This window comes from Pteropus medius, unplaced genomic scaffold, assembly GCF_902729225.1.
Source record: "Pteropus medius unplaced genomic scaffold, Ma_sr-lr_union100, whole genome shotgun sequence".
NCBI classification, from domain to species: domain Eukaryota; kingdom Metazoa; phylum Chordata; class Mammalia; order Chiroptera; family Pteropodidae; genus Pteropus; species Pteropus medius.
The window spans coordinates 15,366,799-15,387,023 of NW_024354502.1; the positions used below are offsets into that span (position 1 = coordinate 15,366,799).

Below are 20,225 nucleotides of genomic sequence, written 5' to 3' on the forward strand. Positions count from 1 at the left end.
TGCCGAATAGTATAGATACCAACTCATTCTTCCTCCTTGCATTAGCCACTGTTAACATTTTTGCGTCTGTTTCTTTAAAGATATTTTACTTGTGTGTGTGTAGAAGGTGGAAATTTCCTAAGACATAAATCCAGCACAGCAACAAAGTCACTTTATTTTCTAAACTTGAATTTAGTGTCTATCTCGAGGCCTTATTCCTCTTGGTAGTGGAAAATTAATCCTGGTAAATTCATGTACTCCGTCAATTAAGTGTTTTTCCATTTTCACCCCCAGACGAGCCCTGCCCTTCCCTCCTCCTCCTCCACGCTTCTCAGCGAGATTCGCATCAAGCATGTCAGGGGAAGGAAAGCAGCAGAGGGCCTTTGTCAAACTGACGCCACTTTCCACTGCTACGCGCTGTTATTGCTGATCTTCGCTCGCCCGGGTCTAGTCTTGCTCGTCACATCCCTCGCGGTGGCATGAACCCAGGGGGCTCCGTTCATCTGGCCGTGCTCTGCGTCTTCCTTCCATCCCGACTGCAGGCCATCGTTGTTCTGTGGGCTCAGCCTCTTCTGAGCTCTTCTCGGGATGTGAGATGATTTTGGATGGTCTCGTAGACTGCGCTGGGATTGAGAGGACTTCTTAGGCCCCCCTTTCTCTGACATGCCTTATCCCCAGGTGTCTGCGCCTGCCACTGAGTTGGAGGGGTACACCCTGTTATTCCCACTCTCTCAGGTTTTACAAGTATCTTTTGGTCTGACTCCTGAATTTGACAGGATAGGAATATTCTTTTCTTCCACCATTCCCCTAAGATTAGAGCACAGATCCCTTTGGAGAGATGCATTCAACCTAAACTGAGTGTTAGCTTCTTCCCAATTCATGGGGTCTTTGTCTTGTCCAAGCAGATGATTGACAGATTACATAGTCCTCCATGCTTATTTAGAACAGTTTGCTCTGTCTTTTGTGTGTCTGATTTCTGATATTCAGAACACAATAAGGTTAAAGGGAGAGTTTTTGTTTCTTTCAAGAGTTTTAAAATCCCATTTGGAAACCACAAATTTGAACATTTACACTTCTTTGAGAAACTTTCCCCTGAACTGGTGAATTCAAAGCTATGGGCTAAAAATGCATTTATTTAAAAAAACAATTTATTTTTTTAATTACAGTTGACATACAATATTAGTTTTAAGTGTACCACGTAGTGATTAGAGTAATCACCCCAATAAATCTAGTACCCATCTGATGCCATACATAATTATTACAATATTATTGGCTATATTCTCTATGCTGTACTTAACAACACCATGACTATTTTGTAACCACCAATTTGTACTTCTTACTCTCTTCCCTTCCCCTTTTTTACCCATTCCCCAACACTCCTCCCATCTGGCAACCATCAAAATGTTCTCTATGAGTCTATTTCTGTTCTTTTTTTTTTTTTAATATTCTACATGTAAGTGAAGTCATACAGCATTTGTCTTTCTCTGACTTATTTCACTTAGCATAATACCATCCATGTTGTTAAGATGGCCACATGGTGTTTTAAATTTCTTTAGATAAATACCCAGAAGTGGAATTGCTGGGTGTTGTATCTTGTTACAGCCTTTGTTTTAAAGTCTATTTTGTCTGGTATAAATATTGCCACCCCAGATTTTTTTTGGTTTTCATTTTCATGAAATATCTTTTTCCATCCCTTTACTTTCAGTCTGTGTGTCTTTCGATCTGAAGTGGGTTTCTTGTAGGCAGCATATGTAAGGGTCTTGTTTTCTTATTCATTCAGCCACCCTATATATTTTGATTGAAGCATTTAATTCATTGACATTTAAAGTACTTGTTGATAGATATATAGTTACTGTCATTTTATTCTTTTTTTTCTTCTTCCTAAATAAGTCCCTTTAACATTTTTGTAGTACTGGTTTGGTGGTGATAAACTCCTTTAGGTTTTTCTTGTCTGGGGTAAAAATGAATTTAAAAGAGAAAATTATTTAAACTCTATTATACTATTACACATGATATGTATTTGTTTTTAAACAGAGCACTATATTGTTTTTATAATCTGCCTTTCTTCCAACATTGTTTCTTATGTAAAGAGCCTTCTTTACATACTATACTAACTTCTTTACTATGTAACTTCTTTACATAGTATACTTCTATACTAACATTGCTTTATATAATAAATGACCTTTAAAGTCAATATTTTAGATCTAACATAAATTATTCAATATTCTATTGATAGACATTTTTGGCTGTTTACTATCTTCTCATTATTAAATGAGTGCTGTGATGTAAATTGTACATTTTTATGTCTTTGTCCAATTCTTTCTGCTGCATTCCTAAAAGTGACATTACTTAGTCAACAGAAAAGGGCAATATTGTTAAATTATACTCTAGTATTTTTACTAATTTATATTTCCATTAGCAATATATGAGATGTCCACTTCCTAAATGCTTACCAATAGTTTTTAATTATCAATCTCCTAAACCTTAATATATGGTGAGGTTGACTCATTTTAATTTGCATCTTTTGGTCACCAGACTTTAAAATGGGCAAACCATTTGCGAGTGGTTTTTGTATTATATACACACAAATTTGGGTACTTTTAAAAATGTTTAGGATGTGATTCCATAGTATAGCGGTTAGCACTTTCACCTCATGGTGTTAGGATGATGCTGATCTGATGTGAATTAAATTATCATTAATGATGGCAAAATAATGAGGTTAATTATGTAGCTATAGTCATTCAAATACAGATTGTAGAATATTCTACAAGACAGCTGTCCTGGACTCTAAAATAATCTCAATGTCTATGTTGACAAAAAAAAATAGGGGGAGGTATTCTCAATTAAAAGGACTAAAGAAACAAACCAAATGTAATGCACAGTCCTTGACTGGTTTGTGCATAGATGGAATAGAACATTTTGGGATAGCTTAGGAACTATGAATGTAGGGAGAATATTAGTATTCTCTGATGTTAAGTTTCTGAGATCTGACATGTAGGACAATGTCCATGTTCTAAGAAGGTGCCTGCCTCAGAATTTAACGTGAAGTATTGTACTGTCTGCAGTTTACCTTCAGATAGTTTACCAAAAATGTATGTATGTGTATTTCCATCTTTCTATCTACAGATCTATGTGGATATATAGATATTGGTACATAAACAGAGAAAGCAGAGAAAATTATCATTTTTTAAAAAAATCAGGCTAATTATTATATAACATTCTTCTATTCTAATTTAGAAACATTGGCTGTGAACCCAAACCTGTTTCCTTCTAAAATTTTAAAAAACATACATTTTTAAAGTCTTAGGTTATACTTCTAGGGTCACAGTTTCTGTATTCTACTTTTAAAAACCTCTTGGTAACATCATAATTTTTGTGTTCTCAACATATTCTTCCTATATCCAAGTTAAGTATTGAGTCTGGAAGATAAACTGTCAATAAGCTAGGCCAAGAGTTATCAGACATACTCAACTTTTGGTCATTGTATTTCCCAACACTGTGCATACATCAGTGCACGTACTACTCCCTCTCCTTGGGATAGTCTCTAAATGGCAAATTCTTGCTTTCTCTTCAAGACCCAACTCATATTACCACCTTTTTTTCAATCTTCCAGAATAATTTAGATCTTTTTCATCTCTACTCCAAACACTTAGTAACATGCACATAAAATACAATTTCAAAACCACAGCACCTTAAAAGGTTCTCACTGAACAAATCTAAGATAAGTTACATGTTAAATACAGTAACAGATTATAGTCCACTGAATAAAATCCATGATTCCCTACTAATACAAACAAACAAGCAGACAAATGAGGGAGAAGAGAAAGCTCTTCCTAACACTACGATGCCTTCTAATACATGGAGAAGGAATGGAATTAGAAAATCGCCTTTGATAACCATCAGAATAATAGTTGATTTAGATAAGCATCATCAATAGATGCCAAAATGAGTGCGTGGAAGTTTGATGAAGAACAAGATACTTATACAGTCTTACTGTACCTCATCAAAAATTTCTTATTATAGAGAAAAATGGTGACTTTACAATGTAGAAACCTGGCAGACACCATCCTAACCAAGAGATCAAAGTTAACATCACCAATAATGTAATCAAATTCATGTGCCACTTGATGTGCCCAAGAAAAGGACAAAACACCACACATTGTCCCCAAAATGCATGACCAGACATGAGAGAACATTAGACAAACCCAAATGGATGTTCTGTAAATAACTGACTTGTTCTTTTCCAAAATGTCAAGCTCATGAAAAAGGAACTCTTCCAGATTAAAGGAAGTTAAAGAGACAGGACAACTTAACACAATGCATAATCTTGGATGGGATTCTAGTCTGGGGGGAAAAAAACAGATATAAAGGATGTTGGAATAATTGAATACGGACTGTGGATTAGAAAATAGTATTGTATCAACATGGTCGATATAAGACAATGCCCTTATTTTTGGGAAAAACCAGTGAACACTGACAAAAATAAAAGAGCATAATGTCTGTAGCTTACACTCAAATGATTCAGAAAAATAGTATAGGCATGCATTTGTATACACATCTATGTCTGTATACACATAATACATACAGTTTTGCCACTTTTTAAAAAGGACCAAACACTATTTAGTGTTCCATTAACGTGTATGTATGTAGTTTGCTTTTGGCTTCCAAGGCTTGGAGGGAGTGGAGAATGATGGTCAGTGAGCAGTGGCGAATTGCTCTCCAAATCAGTCAGAGCAAAGGTTTCTCTTCTTTGTGTCAGTCTGTCAGTCCATACCTCCCCACTTTATGCATCTTGAAAGTCTAGTTTTGATCATTTGAATAGCTTACTCAGCCTTTCTAATTATATAGGTATGCTTGCTGTGTTACTTCAAAAGCCTCTTGGCAAGGATGGGGTCTGTCTTCAAAGACAGTGAGGAGAGTGGCCCATTTGCAGGAAATTGCATGGTTTGGGGGTGATTGTTTTCTTTGAACTTGTCAAGTGGAGATCCCTGTTTAAAAAGCGCTGGCCTTTTGCTGTATGTCCAAACAGTTAAAAGACTTTCCATTTATAATCTGAAGACTTTAACTTCTGCCAGAAGAAACCTGTAACTCAGTTTCCCCCATTATCCTTTTTTGTGTATCAGCCGTTTTATTCTGAATTGTTTTTGTGGATGACATCTTAATTTTGTTGGTTTATGAGACTTAATACCTTCCTAGTTATGTTAGGAAAGAATTAGTATATTACTCTTAGTGACTAATGATCAAAAGTAACTTCAATTATTTTGCTGAAGCTACAAACAGAACAAAGGGGCAGTGAGAAAATTGCAAGGGTCCAGCGTAATTTGAAAGAAAGTTATCACAGTTTTAATCATGGTATAATGCATTTTTGTCTCTATAACTCTTAATAGAGAAATAGAAAGCATGGCTTTTGAAATCAGAGGTTGGAGCTGGATTCAGATTTGTCACTAACAAACTGTATGACCTCGGAAAGATTTCTTAAACTCTTTGTTTATTCACTTTGATAAACAGAAATTATGAGTAATAAGCATTACTTTCAAAAAGTATGAAAGCGTGTAGCCTGCCATTTGGCACGTAGCATGTTCACAAAGTTCATTTTCTTTTCTTCTTTCCCCTACCTTGACTTTTCTCTGTTTCATTTCTCCTTGTTCTGAGTAGACAGAACATTCTGAGAATAAGAATGGTAAAGCAGCTAGATTTCAAACTGGGTCTACGGTACGAATTGCTGTGAAGTTAGCAAATAAGCAAAGCACGTTAAGACAAACTTTATAAATGTTAAATGCAGGGAATTGATTTAAAAAGTTGTTGAGAAATAAATCCTGTGTAGCCCTGGAGATTTAGTAGCGGATCATTCTGATTTTTGTTAATGTATGTGGTATTTTACCAACAGTGACCCGCGATGCATATACTGGAGCTTTCACTTTTTTTTTGCATCATAGTGTATTCCTGAATAACTAATTGTTGCATGATAATATTGTCAGCCCTGAGGCTTTGTCAGTGTGTTTTTCATTAAAGCAACTTAAAAGTTTTTTATTATCTTTGAAGAAACCTTTCTCTAGGACAGTGTAGCTAACAGCGTTCATTCTCAATTTTAAAACACAGTGGTCTGACCCATGGAAGTTTCCACATTAAAACACATGGAGTCTTTAATCTGGCTAGTTATGACACAGATATTTCTTGAGGGCTGTGTTTATGACACCACATAAGCCATCCAGTTTGCTTTCCATTTATTGTTTTAAAATTAAAATAGTGGAATAAACAGGAGTTGGCAAACTAATTTCTATTCTAGGAAGCAGGTGGTATATGAGGGATAGTCAAATAACTTGTACACAATGGGAATGCATGTTGAATAGACTCCATCCTACCCCTTCTCTACTTAAAAAAAAAACAAAAAAACATAATTTAATCTTTGGCTAGGCAGGAGGGGGAGATTGTTTTTCTATAGGCAGTTAGATAGGTCAGACAGTATGGCACTTACATTACAGTATTTAGGAAGTATGCAAAACTATTTTGAAATAGTGTTAGTATATGAGGTATTTAAAAGCACTTTATGGAATAAAAATTTAGCTCTGTTTGAGAGCCTTTTTTGTTGTTTTGGATTCAAATAATTGGATTATCTTCTTGTGTGTGCATGGAACCATGTGAAAGTGGTGGTTTCACAATCTTCCTGAATGTACATATTTAGATCTGCTCCTGTTGCAGTCACCATTAGCACCAACAGTCTGTCAGCATTTCCATGGGTTTTTTTTTTTAACTATGCTGTGAAAACCCAAGCCAACACTGGGCGTGAGTAATCTGTACGACACAGCAGTTTCTTGCTACGGCTTATAGGGGCACATGCATCTAACTATAAGCTTACTGTTTTCTTGGCATTAGAATAGTTTTAGGGAGTAAATTTTTTCTCTCTCACGGATTCAAACAGGTGGCTTATTTTATACAACATAAGATATGATTCATCCCTTGTTTCAAAACATCATATATCTTTGGGAAAATTAGCAGTCTTAAACCAATCTCATATTTTTTTTTCTGATTTCATCAACGAATCGGCGTTATTGGTGGTAGACATTGTACAAGCTGAAGAGCTTTTGATTCTGGTGGCATATTTTGCCCTCTTTTATAGCTTAATTTTATGATGAGTGTGTTCTGATCCTTAAATGTATACCCCCATTACCTGTCATAATTAACATCTAGTGTAGAGATACACATTAAGATTTTTGTGTCAAAGAGTTTATAGGAGAGGGGAAAGGAATAATTCTTATAGGGCTTGGCTTCCAAAGTGAGTGTTAATTAGGGGAACCACTTCATCATGTCATCATTTAGGGAATTATATATGCTAAACCGAGGGCTCTTGATTTTAATTTTTCATCAGGGTCTATACATAGCTTTTTTTTTTTTTTTTGTATGTGTGTCTTTTTACTTGACTTTGGGTATTAATGGCTCTTTTGAAAGTATGTTCCTGGAGAATTTCTAAATCCCACTTAATTTATTTCAATTCTTATGTTTCTACTTGAGCTTCTCTCTCTAGCATAGGCTGGAGTATGACTGACCCTTGATCAGTGCATAAAACTAGCATGTCAAAGTGCTAATTTTAGCATTCCTTGAGCTTCTCTCTGTGGTGTTGAGTCCTGAGGGTCAGGACCTGATGGATGCTGATAAAAAGGCATTTTGACTGATGTGCATTCATTCAGAAGCTCTAAGGGGACATCTGTAGCTCCTATCACCAGATGTGCAACCCGCATCTGCTTCAGTTGCTTGCGTTTTGGACAAAATATTTTGAAGGGATACTGTTTTGTCTCAAGGTAAAATGTGTTGAACTAAAGTTATTTTTTCTCTGACGACTGGTTGTTTGCTTTGGTACATACCTTCAATCTCCTCCAGTTTTGCAGAGTGTCTTGAATGTTAATGATGTCACGACATGTTAAATAAGAAGGAGAAGGTGTTTATCATGTTCTAGGCAGGTCTATTGTGCCCTCAAACAGACCCATTTAAGACTCCTCCATTCACATTTATTTTGCAACGTATCTTGGTTTATCATCTTTCTGCGACCTACAGTTATTGAGTATTTTGGGCTTCCTTGTGACGTCTTAGTAAGTGACACTTGAAGCCCACATGCCATGCCTCATAGAGGCGTTCTGCTTCCCCGTGCTGTGTAAAAATATATCCTATCAAATGAACAACACTATGGCCATAATTAATTGTGATTGTAAACATACTTCTGAGGTGCCAATCTATGAGGATTAGGGCTCAAATGATGCTGGCACTGGAGAGTAATTAGAAGCCTAGAATTACAATAATTTTCTCTGTTTTGTTTTTTAAGTTATAAGTACTTCATGTGTAAAAAAAATAAATCTGTGGCTCTATTAACTTTCTTCCTAGGAGATTTTAAAATCTCCTAGTAGCTTTATTTGAATTTTCGTACAGTGCAATACATACTTTTGTAGGAGAAGCAAAATCACCCGATTAAAGATCTTTCTAATCCTGATGTCATTAAGAATATTCATCTCTAGAGATGATTTCCATATTTTGGGGGCTTATTAATTTTTAGAAATATTATTTTCCCAAGGAATACTTCTAGATAAGGATATATCCAATCTTTCATTCCTAATTAATGTATTTTAGGCAGGTGAAATGATATTAATTATCAAATAATATTTTCAGGCAGCCAATTAATATGGATTTCTCAAAGCCAGTATTTTGAGTAGTTTTGTAAGCCTTTTATCTAAAAATATTATCTATTGAAGAACTCATGATAAAAGATAAAAAAAGATTAAGAAAATGTGGTTTAATTATAGAGGTTCTAAAATTTTGAATTTTTTAGTGCAAGTTTTCCCTTTATTATTATGCTCAAAATTTTTTTCTAGATTAAATTAATGTTAATTTAGCCCTCTAAAACTTTAATGGACATATGGAAATGTATCACTGTCTAAGCTTTCTTAACATTGTTAATTTTAACATTTATTTTTGTCAAGGGCATGATGATTATAATGGTGAACATCTAGAACATTAAAATTTGTTGTCTTTGTATCAAAGATCAGATTACATGTTTTATGGTATTATTTTCTATGAATACTTAAAATTTAATGTAAAACTAAGCAAAGTATCCTAAGATAGCTATTTCTCATTTAAGTCAAATCTTGTGTGGCTCCTAATCCATGATCTTGATTGCTTAGTTGAGTTTGATCTTGGTAGTACACATGATTACAGGATTGTTTTTTATCCCAGTGGTGCCAAGCTCTAGTGGGAGGATCTATGCCCAACTTGATTTGCATAGGATCCGGTTTTGGTGCTGGAGATAGGGTTTTTGTTTTTAAATTTGGTGCTGGAGATAGGGTTTTTGTTTTTTTAAAAACACTAATAAAAGTGTTCATTTTGTTTGTTTGTTCATTGACTGAACAAATGAACAAACAAACAAAATGAACAGACACAGATACAGAGAACAAACTGATAGTTGCCAGAGGGTTGAGCGGTGGGTGGAATGTGCAAAAAGATTGAGAAAATTACGAGGTACAAACTTATAACATAAGTAAGTCACAGGAATGTAACGTACAGCATAGGGAATATAGTCAAGATCGCAATGACTTTGCACAGTGACAGATGGTTACTAGACTTCTTGTGGTGATCACTTTGTAAGGTATATAAATGTCAAATCACATGAGTATACCTGATACAACATTGTATGTCAACTCTAATTAAAAAAGAGCTTTATATTCCAGAATAGAAAAAAAAAAATTATGTTGAATTTGAGGTTGAGTAGAGACAAATATTAGCAATTTTATGATAAGCTTGATCAATGAAGTTAATAGTAATTATTCATTTAAAAATCTATTAAACTTGTAACATTATTTAACAAGTAAATATAGAATGAGGCTGAGGTACCAACAGCCGATTGTTCAGTCCCATTGTTTTCAAAATTAGAAGTTTGTACCTTTGTCAGGAATGGATGCTTTCACCTAAAAGGAATTTAGATTTCTTCTTGCTTGGCAAAGGCTAACTCCAGAAACAGGGGAGCACTTTAAAAAGTGTTAGGAGTGTATTAGAAACAGATGGGCATTCAACACCTACACAAAATGCTCTATGGGATAAAACGTGAATAACTGAATTTGATTTAACAAAGGATCAAACTTAAAATACTAGGATTCATTAAAAAAAAAAAAGTCCATTGTAATTTAAGAGGAATACAAATCAAATAATTAGACTCAAAAGTAACTACTTACACTGTTTTTCTCTCTCGATATACTTGTTAGTGACATAGGTATTGTTACCTGGTTTCTGCCTCATGATTTTTGTTTTCTATAGCCACATATTTCTTTCCCTGTCAAGGAGATATGCGTGGATTTGTGTTAATACCACTAGCACCTTTTCGAGGAGTTTTCTTGTTTTATGTGATATATTTCATCTTTAGAATTTTGGGTGGGTCTAGTTTTAGAAGAGTGTTTTGGTTGGAATGAGGACGCTCTGGATCTCAGCAGGCTTTAGGGTAGGAAAAGTTGAAGCTTACAGAGAAAGCAAATAAACATGGTCATCGGAGCTGGGAATTAAGATCTGTTTATTCACCTGCACACTTGAATTAAATCTCACAGCAATAGGCAGAGCCATTTGACTTATTAAGATCCTGACAAAATAAATTAGTCATGTTTAAATGTCTGTGTTTACCAGACTTTAGATACAGAGATTGGTGTCCTTACCCCATAACGGATGGAGTTTTTGTTAAACTGTTAAGCTACTGATGTATAACATAGAGGCTACAAGGATAGTACACACTGGGCAGTGGTTAATTAAACTGAAAAGTCTATTTGAGGTTTGGGGCACAAAGCTTCAAACTGCAAAAGTTGTGTGTGCTCGTGTCCTTCAGCTTGAGGAATATTCTTAATGACTAAAGAAGTTTGTGGGGAAGGAAGAGAGAGCACTTAGGTTGGGTGTGGCTCACATCATTTTTGTTTAAGAGAATTCTTCATGTGTAGGGTTATAAAGATATCTAAGATATGGACTCAGGTAAGTATTGCCTAACTCATTTTCATTAAGTCAGTCAAGGTTCAAGTAAATAAAGCAATGCTTTCAATGATTTTAAGAACACTTTTAAAAAAATGTAGATAACAATTTGTTGACTGTGAAATCTTTGTGGTTAAGATGAAAGTTGGCATCTGATACATAAAAACAAAACAAAAAGCCTTTAATTTATGCTGATTCTCTTACTTTTGTAATTCTTTTTTTCTTCATGTTTTTTACTACGGAGTGTGATTTATAGTGATAAAGAGCTCTTGGTTTAACTTTTGAACTGAAAGTGAGTATAGCTTCAGCTTTAGTTTGTGATGACTGTGGTAAAGAGAGCCTTCTGCTATTTGCGTAAATCTTTCAAATTCTCTTTTTACTTATGAAGCTAAGTTTGGGGTTTGGGTTACCTTGATATTGCCTTTTCAAATCTGTAGTTAAATCGAAAAGCAGAAGGCAGTCAGCAAACTACTCTCAGACATGTTGCAAAGGGCTCTGCAGAGTGGGGCTACGTCTGATGCAGCTCTAGCAGCAGCCCTTGCCCTTGCCTTAGTCTCCTGGATGTTCCTATTTAAGGGATTTCTCTTTCACAAAAGTCATAAAATATTCCAAATATCATGCGTAGGGTCTTTGTGCTTAAGGTGGGTTCCATTCTTAGACAACCCTGAAAATTAAAATGAGTTGGGCTTTCCCCAGTCGCCACCTCCTCTCATTCAGCTTTCTGCGCCCTATCTGCCCTCTCCCCAATTTTTTTTGATGTCTTATCTTATTTATTTGTTACTCTTACAAAATCTCATTTTTGCCTGGACTCAGAGGTAGAAGCTCTCAGAGAGGACAGTCTATGTCTCTTGGCCATCTGTTCCTGGCTTTGCTCTTTGACCTCCTTCATTCTCTTGGCCAAAAATTTAGCATATTCTGTGGCCTCTTCCTTATTTTTCTTAGTCTGCTGTTTCTTCAAAGCAATCTTCTAACGTTTATGTTGCAGGACGCATGGAGTGACAAGACGCTGAACCTCAGGTGCTTCGGTCCTAGGTTTCTTAGCTTTTATGTTTAGGGGCTTTTTCACAATGTTGACGGATGTCATCTTCTTTATAGAGATCGATACGTTTGCAGATTCTACTGGCTCTTTTGGTCCCCAGGTGACGAGGCACAGTAGTATCAGTGAGACCAGGAATGCCTTTCTCTCCTTTTTTCACAATGACCAAGTTGAGAACACTCAGACTGGCATCCATGATTCAACCCCAGACAGACCTGCGCTCTCTTTCCCGAGTCCTCCGTGATCTGTAACAGGAATGCCCCTTACTCAGTAGCAGGTGGACCTGGCTGGGGGTCAAGATACCCTGCTTCATGGGGAAACCTAGTTTGTTGTTCCCACCACTGATTCAAACCACATAACCCTTGCATTCTTCACCCAGAGCATCAGCAGCAGCTTCTGTGGCCATACGCTTCTCATAAAAGGTCCGAAGTTTTTGTTCATCATCCACTTTGTTGAGCTTCTGGCAGCCGGTGGTTGGGAAAGAGATGTTCAGCTTCATCCCGAAGCAGCCGACCGCTTTAGAGGCGCCACAAAAAAGAGCCTCTCCCCAATTTTTACCCCTTTCTTGCACAGAGAAGTTGAGCTGTAGCCCAGTTTTTTTTTGAAACTTACATGTTCAATGCTTGCATCCTGCTCAGGACACCAATACCAATATCCGAATAAAACCTCGTCAGAAGGCAGCTGGAGAAATTCTAAATAGTATAGGTGTATTTTCAGTCACCTATGTGAAAATGCTTGTAAATCATAATGATCTCATCAGAGTAAGGTGTAACAGAATCCTACAATGAGTATAAAAGCAGGAAAATGGACCCAACAGTGGTATGTAGAGTGAAGTGAGAGATGTGGGCACAGGGATGGAGTGCCATAACTGTGCAAGGAAGAGGTCATATGGGTCTGACTTATGAGATTAATGGGAACTCACAAGAGTGAGGGTTGGAATTAAGTCTGTAGGAGAAAATGTTATCATGAAAGCTAGAGGAGGAAGAAAACTTTGAGCAATGACTCAATCTACAGGAGTCGTGATGACCAGAAACTGAGAATAAAGTCTTGAAGTGAGGATTAAAACACTAGTTGTGGTCTTTTGTTGGGGATAATTTAATTATTAATAATTAAATATTAATATTTTAATAATTTATCCACTGCAAGAAGAGGCAGTGGATAAAACTGACATTTTCAAAAAATATGACAGTGATATTGGTCTGGCTCATCGCTATGAAAAGATGTTTACAATTTTACTGAAATTGAGCAGGTTGTGATATTGCATGTAAAGTATGATCACATTTATGAAAATTACAAATTACATATTATATATATGCATACATCTATAAAAGGATATCTGGAAAATTTTATTAGGAATTATAGCCAAGAAGGTGATTTTGCATCTGAATTATTTTTCCTCCATTATTACAGATTTAAGAAAATAGTGTGGTAAATGAGAAATCATTTGGGAAGCATGCATAGGTTTGTAAGCAAGAGAATGTCCATGAAAAAGATTCACTATACGGATAAAAGCAGTTGAACAGGTGATAGAACAAAGTATTAGAATGGATGTGAAGAAATAGTTCTTAATGGTCCTGATCTTGACCCTTAATGCTTTGATTCTTCTTTGGTCCCTTCTCTGAAAGGTAGACTAAGCCCTGGTTTTGGGATGTCTCTGGAAGAGAAACTGTAAGGTCAAATTAGGGTCAAAGGCAGGTAGAGCATCTTGTGGAACTGAAATCTATATGGATCTGCTACAAGTAGCTGTAAATACATTGGATGATGAATTATATATTATTAGTAAAAGATGGGTGTGGTATACAAGGTGCTTTGTTGTATAGCTGCTACTCTGAAAACTTATTGCTTGATGTTGGTTTTTTTATGCAATAAAGATTATATGTAAGGTGAACAGAATGCAGCCTCAAAGCTAAAAGTTTGAATAATTGATGAGTCTTCTATTACTTCTTGCTTTCTTTTGTGGGTTAACCCAATAAAATGAAGTCACTGTGACCTTATATATCTTATATTTATGGCCTTGCTTGGTATAGTTGTAACTAAAAATTACATGAATTTTTAATATTTTAGAAATTATAATGAGATTTTAGATTGTATCATTTCTGAATTTTATATCAGGGTTGGAAACAGTATTTTCTTTCTTCTAAGTTACCCTTTTTTATTACCAGGTGTAGTGAATGTCATAAGGTTCATATATCAATTTTCAGTTGCTATTTGAACATTTACTAAGTACTATCCCCTCTTTGTCTCTCCAATACGACATTTCTGTTATTTAAAAAAAATACATAAAAGTAAAGAGTATCTTATAGACAAACATCCAATATAGTCTATAAATCCTCAAAAGAGATGTGATTACAAGTAACTACATTATCCTGAAGTTATTGTATGGCCTTCCTTCCAATTTTTCTTCTTTAAAAATTGAGATATAATTTACCTATAAATTATACACGTTATTTATAAAAAATACACAGGTCTTAAGTGCAGTTTGATGACTTAATATATACATTCGTGTAACTAATATCCAGTCAAGATGAGAACATTTCCATCACCTCCCATAGTGGATTAAATAGTGTCCCCCACCCCCAAAGTCATGTCCACTTGGAACCTCAGAATGTGACCTTATTTGAAGATAGGGTTTTGCAAATACTATTAAGGTAAGGATGAATCTGAGATCATACTGGATTAAGGTGGGCCCTAAATCCAATGAGGATGTCTTTATAAGAAACAGAAAGGACACACGGAGTCACACAAGGAAGAAGGCTGCGTGAAGATGGAGGCAGAGATTGGAGTTACGCTGCCACAAGCCGAGGAGTGCTTGGGGCCTCCAGAAGAGACCAGGAAGCATTCTTTCCTAGGGCCTTCGGAGAAAGCATGGCCCTACTGACGCCTTGATTCCAGACTGCTAGTCTACACAACTGAGAGCATAAATCCTGTTGTTTAAGCCGCCATGTGTGGTAATTTGTTCAGGTAGCCTTGGGAAACTAATATACCTGCCAAATATTCCACTGCCTGTTTCAGTCAGTCCCTAAACCTCAAGGCATTTAGAGTTCTAATTTCTGTCACCATAGATTAGCTTTACATGTCCTTGACAGCAATATAAATAGAATTATCAGAACATACTTCAATTTTTTTTTTTTGGTCTGGCTTTTGCTGAACAAAATGTATATGCGTTTCATTCAAGGTTACGTCTGGATCAGTAGTTTAATCTTTTTTTTTATCATTAAAATTCATATCATGAACAAATCACAGTTTATCCATTCTGTTCATGAACATTTGGATTGTTACCTCCTACTCATATTTTATACATTTATTACATCTGCTTGTACCTATCTTAGAAGTTATATATTACATATGGTTCGGAAGTTATATATGACATCTGGTGTAAGAGTTATATATTACTTTTTTTGTAGTTGCTATCTAGAGTTTTAGCAAGTACATTTAACTTAACAAAGTTTAATTTATATTGGTCTTCATCACTTGTAATAAAGAAATTTTGAGTGTTTTAACTTTGGCTTCCCTCAAGTCTTCCATGTTATTGCTGTTGAATATAAAATATGTATTATTTTTAAATAGTGGGAATTAATCATTATTTTTTTTAAATCGATACTTTTATAGGTATACCAACATGTTTCTCAAGTGGTTTGATCATTGTTGCTTATTACATTCTACTTCCTTCTTGGTTCTGTTTTATTTTCCCCAATATATACAGCTTATTAGTTCTTTTAGTGAGTGTTTCTGAATAGTAAGTTCTTTGCCTTTATTTTGGCTAAAAATATCTTTATTTTGTCCTCATTTTTAATCTCTCATTTAATTACTTATAGAATGATAGTTCGATAACTTTTCCCTAGCATGTTGAAGATAATATTGCATTGTCTAACACTTGAAGTATCTGGTGAGAAGTCTTCTGGAAGTCAACTTTTTATTCCTTTTCAGGTAATCTGCTTTTTCTCTCTGGTTTGACGTCTTTCTTTAGTATAAATATGCTGTGTTCCAATGCAGACTGATCTGTTTAGGTCTCTGAATTTTTCATTTAAGAACACATTCCTTTCTTTAATTCTGGAAACTAATTAGCCACGACCACTTTGAATATTATCTTACTCATTCTCTTAATTTGATTCTGCAACACCTAATAATTATGTTTTGGAACTTTTTCATTTTACATGCTTCTTACCTTTTTTAGCTTTTCATCTTTTTTTTTTTTTTTTTTGTGCTATAGTTCTTTAAACCTCCAGTTAGTTTCCTCTCTTCTAGTCTACCGTTCAACTTGTCCATTGATTTTTTTTTCAGTTTTAGAGTTTTCATGTCTTTTTAATTTTTGCATTATTTATATGATACTGCTTCTTCCTGTGTGATTTCTAGTTCTTATTTTATCTCTTCAAATATTCTAAAGATACTCATTTAAAAATCTTTCTCAGATTGTTCTATTATTTCTGATTCTTTAAGTATGAAATGTCTTTCTCACTGAGACTGATGACTCCTCTCAATGGGGGTTTTCTTGTATATGTAATTTGTTCATTTTGATCTTAAAATGTTTTTTTACAAAGGTCCTAGATCTCAGAGTTGTAAAAAAATTTAGAATTTAGGGTAGTTTTATGTTTCTTTCCTCATGGATTTTTCTGGGTTCGGACAAGGTTTTTCGTTACCCTCTTGACTCAGGACTCCTTACTGCCTTGGTCAGTTAAACTTGGATCCCACACTTCGCTATCTTGCAGATTTGGGGTACTTATTTCTCATAGGTTATGTTTTCTCTCCTATGCTCACCCTAATCCAGGGTTGGAGTCCTTCCCTGGCTAGTTGGAGTAGGAGCTTCTAGTACTTATTTCATGAACAAACCACCCTCATAACTCCAGTCTACAAAGAGAGCCAAATGTCAGCTCTTTAAATGCACCTTTCTTGGTCTGGATTCAAGACCCTGGCATGAGGTCTACCTCTGTCTGGTCTAACGTCTCATTGTGCCACTCAATTTGAGCTTCTAGCCTCTGAATTTCCTCTTTGTTTCTAAGTTTGGTTTCATATTAATCATTTTTCTTGAGGGTGGTGGATGATATTTTGTTTAGAATCCCTGATTAAAGTAAAAGAACAAGATGTCTTCTCAGCATGTTATATTGACCAGTAATCTTATCATATTCATATTTAAACATGTTTTTTGTTTTTTTCTTTTACAGCTAGTTATGTATCAAATCCCATTTGCAAGGGTTGCTTATCTTGTTCAAAGGACAATGGATGCAGCCGATGTCAGCAGAAGTTGTTCTTCTTTCTTCGAAGAGAAGGCATGCGCCAGTATGGAGAGTGTTTGCATTCCTGCCCGTCAGGGTTCTATGGACACCGAGCCCCAGATATGAACAGATGTGCCAGTGAGCAATCGACTTTTGTCGACCCTATTTTACTGTTTATGCAACTTAGGAAGAGCTAAGTTGAAATTTTTGACTGAAAAAAAAAAGTGTATTTTTAATATGCTGTAGAACTATTCTAAGCTTAAACTTCAAAAATTTAGTAGGGTGGGATAAGAACACTTTTAACTTATCTTTTATATAGAGGTATATTGCACTCACACAGTTTTTCTTTCCCTCTCTCTTTTTTTGATTAAGTATTTTTCCATAACAAACATCTCAAACACAAGCTTAGTAGGCAGATCTTTGTAAGGCATACTTACTCAGCACTTATAGAAAAAAAAGGGAATTTAAATACCTTATTACTGAGAACATTCTCTCCAGTTTACTGCAGTGTCTTAGTTTCTTTTTCTTCTACCTAATTTGTAATACCTTATAGTCTAATTTGTAATTCATGCATTTTAGATTTCTGTAAAGCACCATTACTGATAAAAGATGTAACTAAAATATTTAGTTTACTTCAAAGTATTCTGAGCTCTAAGTTTACCAACTTAAAAAAAGAAAAAAGCTTATTAAGGAATGGCATTCTTACATATATACGTAGGAATGCAGGTACAATTTTTCATCTTTTAATCCAAAAATCATTCACAGAATATTAGGTAAATAGTAAAAATTGGAATTAAAAAAAAATCAATGAGGTACCAAAAGAACATCTGTTTCTTTAAGGAGTTCAAATTGAGGGGATACAGGGGATAAAGAAAAGGGGAATGTGGAGTGAAATGACAGATGGGTAAGAAGTTTAATCATAATTCAATACAATAAGTGCTAATCAGTAGGCAGCCATTGTGCTATGGGAGTAATTTAATTATCTCTCATTAACACACTGTGTATGTGACTATTAAATCAGCTGAGGTCTTTGGATAGGAAGGGAGTTTGACTTGTATCATCCAATGACAATATTATTTTGGAAGATGGCAGAACTAGTGGAGGGAGGTTAAATACATTCTAAACAGAAGGAACCACACATGTGTAAAAATAATGTTCTCAGGTAATCAGTCTCATCTGAGGTGCTGTTGACATTTTGTCAAGGCTCTTTGTTCTACATCGCATGGATATTTATCTTCCTTAGTCCCTGCTTATTAAATGTCTTTTGTGCCCTCAAATCCCTGTGACAAGCAAAAATGTCCCCGGACATTTTTAAATACTTCCTAGGAGAGCAGTACCTATCTGTGGATAAGAACCATCGAGCAGCATGTGCTTAATGAGAAGTGTGGTTGAAACTGAGGATGGGAAGGGAGGCTGAGTACAATTGATGAAAGTTCTTAAGTACTATGCAAAGAAATCTGGATATTACCCAGGGGGTTCAGACTAAAGAAATTGCTTTATTGAAGGTAATTATAGCAGAAGCAAGAGAGGTGTATTGAAGAGAAATAGAAAGTAGAGGAATGCTACTATAGCAATCTCAAAGTAGAAATAGTGTTCCAATGAAAGCTTCGGGGGTAATGAATTCCAGAGACATTTAAAATAGAATCAATAGGACTTAGTAACTAATTTCACAGAGTGAAGAGAGAGTCAAATTTAATCCTGAGGTTTCTAGCTAAGGTGACCGAGTGAATACTTTTGTCATTAACACAGATAGAAGTATATAGGCTTACAGGAAATTTGGATCTACTTCCCATTTCATGGATTTTTTTTTTTTTTTTAGATTAATAACTAGAGGAGCACAACTCCCAAGAAATATCAAGAGACTGGCCAATTTTTGCAAATATGTACCTTATCCTTAAGGTGTCTGATTTGGGCTACCTAGCAATTTGTCTCTCATAATATTTGAATTTCCATGGACGGATTGGTCTGTCTTGAAATGGAGTCCTACTCAGATTGCTTTAGACCCCCCCTATAGGAAGATTTGAGTCCATGAACATTCTGTGCATTTTTTTTTTTTCATTTCAGACTATCAGTACATAAGGAAGATGAGGCAGGAATGTAGATGGCTCTAGGAATTTATTCCAAGTTCTAGGCCTAGCATTATACATGCTGTATATGGATGATAGGGTGACCATATAAAGTGTCACTCAACCAGGGACATCAGGGAGTGAAGGAGGCTGCTGTTAAACTGTGTAGGGGCATTGGGTATAAACCAGGACTGTCCTAGGCCAACTGGTATGGCTGGTCACTCAGTAATACCTCATAGTGTATCAACGGGTCTTCCTTAGAGAGATGCTCCCAGGCAGGGGTTAACATGCACTTTTGGCTGAGGATCCCTTTTCTCAGGAGTGGAGAAAAGAACAGTGGCTATAAATCAGACTTGAAAAGAGAATCTCTGTGCGTGAATGGGTTTACAACAACAGCCATATTTATTGTAAGTGAAACGTAATTAATGTTATAGTTTACTGATCTAGAGGAAATCATTGCTTGTCTGGTACAACAGGAAGTGCTTATTAACAAGACTCCTGTGAAGCAAGGTGGAAGTGGAAAATTATTTCTTAATTCTCAGTGTATATATAACTCTGGATGATCATGGTTCTTTCATACTAATGATTTTTTTTTTCATAGATACTTTGTGTATGTTGCATTGTTACTTGTATTCTATTCCGAGGACGAGACAGATTTAAATTGGAAAAGCTATCACAGGGAATCTGAAATCGTATCCACTTTTTGTTTTTTTACAAGATTATAGCTCAACAGTAGAGAAAAAAGTTATACTGCAAGCAACAATAGCTTTAAAAAAATTCTTTAAGTGAAACTAGAATAAGTAAAGCAACATCTTTCTCCAAAGGAAGACTGTCTTAATGAAATGTTGGCTAAGGTTGGCTTCTTAGTCCTTACAGAATGGAGTTTATGAAATTCAAACATGCTTATAAGAAACAATTTGATAGTCATTTGAGGCATACTGTGAAAAA

General features: G+C 35.4%; 1 protein-coding gene and 1 pseudogene across 2 annotated transcripts in view; one reads left to right on the plus strand and one right to left on the minus strand.

Moving 5' to 3' along the window:
• Positions 1 to 20,225, plus strand: part of RSPO2 (R-spondin 2) — a 141,176-nt gene that overhangs the window by 52,831 nt on the left and 68,120 nt on the right. For both annotated transcript variants that reach the window (XM_039853575.1, XM_039853576.1), the window contains exon 3: positions 17,161 to 17,349. In XM_039853575.1, coding sequence (XP_039709509.1) covers positions 17,161 to 17,349 — 189 coding nt within the window. The remainder of the gene's footprint in view (positions 1 to 17,160; positions 17,350 to 20,225) is intronic.
• Positions 11,603 to 12,500, minus strand: LOC120595458 (40S ribosomal protein S6-like; annotated as a pseudogene).